The 5652-nt window shown below is 59.7% G+C and overlaps 1 protein-coding gene across 1 annotated transcript; it reads right to left on the bottom strand.

Moving 5' to 3' along the window:
• Positions 1-4998, bottom strand: VOLCADRAFT_41079 (dynein heavy chain; the record flags this gene model as incomplete). Its single annotated transcript, XM_002947266.1, has 12 exons — positions 1-87; positions 418-540; positions 850-1056; positions 1304-1476; positions 1828-1993; positions 2342-2437; positions 2557-2697; positions 2886-3095; positions 3493-3680; positions 3789-3949; positions 4218-4453; positions 4756-4998. Coding segments are annotated over 12 exons (2031 nt in total), but the record flags the coding sequence as incomplete, so codon positions are not given.
• Positions 4999-5652: the final 654 nt, after the last annotated feature.

The following is a 5652-nucleotide window of genomic DNA, read 5'->3' as shown; positions in this document are numbered from 1 at the left end:
GAGCTGCGCCGCGATCAGCAGAACGCTCTTCAGGGTACGCATTTGGAAGTCGTAGTGCTGCTGAGCCGACAGCCGATCAGCGGCAATCTGCGGCGTTGAACACGAGACCGCCGGGGGACACAGGCAGTTACAGGGGTGGTCGGGAACGAGGGGGAGGGGGAGAGGGAGGCGGGTAAGGCTCTGTGTGTCTGCGGCCCTGCGTGCGCTTCCGCAGGGAGAGGGGGCCCCTGTATGCGGGATAGGAAGCCCAGAGCTCACACCCTGTATTTGCATGAGAAGGGGGCTAACTAAAGCCACGGCGATCGCTTTAGAATACAACGCTTAAACACATGCAGGACAGGTAAGCGTGTACAGACATACATGTGTCACACAGACACAGACTCGCGCAGGCGCGGCAGCGGTAGGTAGTATCCTCACCTTGAGGCAGGACACAAGCTTGGTGGCCAGCATCTGAGCGGACTGGAAGCCGGCTGCGTACAGTGACACCTCGGCAATCATGGTGTAGTCGGGGACCATCATGGCCACCGGACGGAACAGCGACTGCGGAAACAGGAGGTTGTGTGTTTGTATGTGAAGAGTAGGGGTTGGTGTGGGGAGGGGCTGGCCGCTCAAAAGAGGGGACGTCTTGTCCAAGCGCACACAACCGGAAGATAACACTGGGCGGAGGACCCCCGTCGCAGGAAGTGTGGCGGAAGGATTCCTCGTCACCAACGTGGAGTGGCACCGGAATGAGCACTACCGAATACCCCCTACGCTACCGAACACCCGGTCAGTCATGGCCTGGCCCTGTCTCACCCATCCCCCACAGCCCCGAACTCCATTCCTCACATCCTTTCCGCCTCAAAGCACCCTAAGCCCCAAACCTTCCCCCCAAGCCCTACGTGCCTTCAGGTTTGACGGCAGAACGGATCGGTGCTCGTACATGGGATTCATGGTTACAAACATGGCCAGGGAGCTGTTGACGTACATCGTACGACCCTCAAACACCGTGTAGCGCTGACCGGCTGCCAGGGCGGTCTGGATGACCATGATCTGCTTGGCCACCACGGATAGCACCTGGTGGGGGTTTGGAGGCCGTGTGGGAAGGGCGGAGCGAGCGACGGAGGGAGGGGGCATAACCATGAGAACCACGTGGAATGCCGAATGCGTGGTGGACGGTGGTGTGGGATGTAGGGCGTGCTACACGGAACAGTAATCACAAACCGTGGCCACCTTCCGTACATGGGCAACTGCACGCACCGCCCAGACACCTATCTCCAGGCCGAGGTGACGTTAGCCGCGCACTGACTTCCCAGGTACGCACCTCCATGTCCATGCGGTTGAATTCGTCGAAACAGGCCCATGCGCCCGTGGATATGATGCCCATGAGCAGGCGGGTCAGGTGGCCGCTCTCCAGCTGCTCAGTCGTGTTAAACACCACGCACTGCTTGCCCAGGCACTTGGCCAGCTCCTTCACGGTCTCAGTCTTGCCGGTGCCTGATCAGGGCCACGGATGTGGGGAAATGAATATGCAAGAAGCGACAAAGGGTGAACTGCCGACGTCCAAAGCGTCAACTGCTGGTGCCCTAAACCATGGATTCGGGGAGGGAAGGAGGGCGGCAAGCGCCCAAGTAGGTAGGAAGGAGGGTTGGCCATTTACAGATGTGATGTGTTGAGAGTTGTGCGAAACCCCCCCTCCCTTCCCTTCCCTTCCCTTCCCTTCCCTTCCCTTCTCTTCGCGCTGCCAACATTACCACCCGGGCAGCCAGCCCAAGCTGTCCGAGTCTCCCTCATGCCGTAGGCTATGATCGCTAATGTACGGCAGGGGAGGACGCAGGTACCACCCACCTGCCGGTCCCTCAGGTGCGCCGCCGTAGTGGAGGTGTACGGCAGCCATCATGGAGGAGAAGGCGCGTTCCGTGAGGGGGGTGATGACCAGGCGGGGGCTGTTGCCCAGGTACTCGTAGCCGTACGGGTACGACGTGTAGCCGCAGTGCGCAATGCACTCCGGACCCTATGCGAGGAAAAGGGACGGCGGTTTGGAGAATGCGTCCCATATCCAGAAAACATCCTTGGTGCTTGAAGGCTTAAAGGAGCGGTTGATTCATGACAGTGAAGACAGGGACGAGTTGTTGCGTCATAGGGGGGAATCCCGGAACAAAAACATCTAATTCGTGCTGGAAGGCTACTCCCTCCTATACATACTCGCTCCAGTGGAAGGCGTGCGCAAACTGAAGATCGCGACATGCCAATATGCAATTACGAAAAAACGTGTTGAAGTCTACAGTGGCAAACTGCCGGAGACCAGCCCAAGCCGACCGTCAAATGTCGCAAACACCCAACCGTCAACCGCCAGCCTCACCTCCAGGTAGAACCTCAGCACCTTGAGCCACTCAAAGTCGGAGTCGTTGTCCAACCGTCGTTCGCGGAGCCGGGCGGTCACCTCGTTGTGGTACACCTGGACGATGCGGCAGTACGGCAAATTACGACAAGCATGTAAAAAAACGAATACAGCTCATTACCCAAAGCCCAAGTAGGTATGTGTGACGGGACTTCATCCCCAACCACGCGCCGTACCTTTGTGAGGATCATGTTCTCCATGATGCCCCTCTGCACGGGTGACAGGGTGCCTCCCAGCAGCAGGTCCACTACGGTGTGGATCTGGGAGCGGTGCAGCTCCTCCAGCCGGCGGAGGGGAGTGGAGAAGGGGGCACCGGCCTGGGGGGAGAGAGAAGAGGGGGGCGGAGCAACAGGAAGTAAAGGACGATTGGGGAAAGAGCGGGTAAAGGATGGGAAAGGAGTGGCGCGGATTCGCGGACCCAGATGTGGGAAAGGGACCCATGCACGTACCAACTTGGAAGCTCACCTGCCCTATTACCTCTTCCCCCCCCCCCACACACACACACCTGGTAGATGTCGTGTATGTCCCGGCACCAGTTTATGGAGGTGCAGGCCAACAGGCACTGAGCTGGCCAAGCCAGCAACCAGGCGGAGAAGGGCTGCAGGCTTGTGGCCTCGAGTGCAAACCGCAGCATCTCTTTCAAGCTGCCCCGCATCTGCCGCTCCAACTCGCTCATCCACACCTCCACATCCGCTTTCTTGCCGGTGCGGGAGTCCTGTCCCCGGAGCAAAGCGAGCAAATAACGGATAACTCATTTCAGGGTAGATGAAACAAGTACAGGGAAGTAGTTGACCGAAGAGCATGTGCTTTGAGGGGGCTGGACTGAAATGAAACGAAATGACCGAAATGAAACGATTGAAACGAAACGCAATCAGCGTTCGAAACCAGGGGTATCTGCACAACCTCAAGGGGTCATGACAGGGCTGAATGCTGCTACGGCAGACAATCTTTCAGTTAGGTCAGAGCAGCTGCTTTCTGCTCCCGTGATCTCTCTAACCACATGGCCACATGGGCAAACCCCCGAAAATCCTCCTCGTGGAAATACATATGCACACAGTTCCCGAAAGGACGTTATCCTCCACGGATATTCCCAATCCCAGCCGAGCTCTCACCTGCAGCTCCACGACCGTCCGCAGCGGCAGCACCTCGCTCTCATTGGAAATGAGCGACTCAATCCGCGGCCCGCCCCATACCCGCCGGGTGGCCGCATCTCCCCCCACCGCCAGGCCGTAGCCTGGAAGGAATGCCGCTAGGCCCGGCAGGCCCCCCGGTGGAGGAGGAGTCGACCGCGGCAACACCGCTACCGCCACCGGCGGCGTGACGCCGCGGCTGTTGCTGCCTGCAGCAGTGCCGGTGCGCTCCTGCCATGTAGCCCTGTCGGTGGCGCCCAGGCCTTGGTCGCCCGCACCAGAGCGGGACATGGCCTCCGAGTAGGCCTCGGACATGCTTTCGGCAGTGGCGGATCCGCCGTTGGCAGCACGGGATGGCAGCGCGCGCACGCACCCGACCTTGCGCACCCCCGGAAAGCATTTGGGCAGGAAGGCCTCCACGGCCGCGGGGTCGTGGGAGCTGCGGAGACGGGGACGGACCGCCAGGTGTGCGGGGGCCCGGTTGGCGGCGATGTGGGGGTGGGGATTTGGACGGAAGACCCGAAAAGACACAGCAACAGGGTTGACTGCATCACAGAACGTCATAAGAGACACCAGCTCCACATTTCCTCATAGCGCAGTCGTGCCAGACGACACGATCTGGCAGTACACCTCCTCTGCGGAATCAAAACCTAGGCCCCTTTTACCCGCCGACCAACCGCTCTGAAACTCTCCCAGCCCACACTTACCCGACCATCATCTCCACCATCTCCAAGTTGCCAAGGAAGTAGAACCTCGGGAAGCCAGCCCGCTTCACATCAAGGTACTCCATCACACCACGTGCCACACCTTCCAACTTGCGTGACATGTTTGCCAGCTGAGCCGCCAAGTTCGTGTGCCGGGTCAGCTCCGAAACCTTGCAGTGCCGTCGTACAAGCGCCTGTACCGCACGCCACTCAACCGTCACCTCCTCGAAGCGCGCGCCCTGGGAAGGAGGCCGCGAGTGTGGGGAACGGGCGTGGGCGGTTGGTCGCAGTTTCGGTTAGGGCGGGGCGGAGCTTGAGGGGCGGGAAGAGAGATGCTTGGCGAGTTTGTACTTGACAGCCAGCGCATGGGCAGCTGGCGGCACGGTAGGAGGGTTACGGAAGGTCACATAACCGCGAAATGGACCACTGACTCGCAGACTCACACCCACTTCCCAGGTTATTCACACCCCTTTTCGACACTAACCCCTTTTCCTTCCACCCAACCCTCGGGAGTATCGTGGGAAATCCAGTGCCGGCCTACCTCTTCCGGCAGTTGCTCGTCAAATGCCTGTGCCCCGAACAACGGTGCGATGTGGTTCCAGCGGTTCTGCACTTCCAGCCAGCCGTCCAGGATGGTGCGCACGTTCCCCAGCATCTCGTCCCAGGCCGACACGGAGTCACGGTGGGGCCCGACGTAGAAGGACGTGGCCAGCCCGCGGACCCGCAGCTGTGCGTCGTCCACGAAGCGAAGCAGGTCCTCGCCATTCACCAGCGTGACCACGTCTGTGTGTACATATGTATGCACGGAGTAGGGAGCGTATTTGATGTGCGAAAGGGTGGAGGATGGAGGGTTGAAGGACGAAGGGCATTCCTGAACTTGAATCCATTGCTCACTCTCATCTGGCTTGTGTATTTTCTTTGTAATGGCAGCACGAATATTCCTTGATACTCGACGTGTTGTTGTTTCCTCCGTGCTCGCGACCCTCCTCCCCGGAACGCTTACCCGAATATCCGCTCTCTGGCACCGGAGCCAGCACCATCTGCAGCACGTGAAAGCCCGAGTCGATCTTGTCCAGGCTTTGTTCAATGGTCAGCTCGCGTGCCGCCATGTCTGCCAGGTCGCGGACTAGCACTAGATGCTCGTGCACCCGCAAAGCAAGCAGGGAATGGAGCGTCCAGATGTCTCGCTCGACCTTGGCCAGGGCTGCGGGGTGAAGGGGAGTTTCAAGATTTTTGGCAGGAGATGGGGCGCAGGAGATGGCAGCGGTAATTGGCTTGTGGCTGGGCGCAGGAGACACGTAGGATGGGGGCAAAGGAGGGCGAAAGCGGAGGGGCTACGGTGGAAGTGGGGTGAGAAATGGTTGAAGGCACCACCCCTCCCCTACTAATGCTCACCGCCAGGCCTGCCATACCCCTGCGTCGGGCTTCTCCCGCAGGC

Source organism: Volvox carteri, assembly GCF_000143455.1.
Source record: "Volvox carteri f. nagariensis unplaced genomic scaffold VOLCAscaffold_6, whole genome shotgun sequence".
Classification (NCBI taxonomy): Eukaryota; Viridiplantae; Chlorophyta; class Chlorophyceae; order Chlamydomonadales; family Volvocaceae; genus Volvox; species Volvox carteri.
The sequence above is the reverse complement of the archived record's forward strand: the minus strand, read 5'-3'. Positions and strand labels throughout refer to the sequence as shown.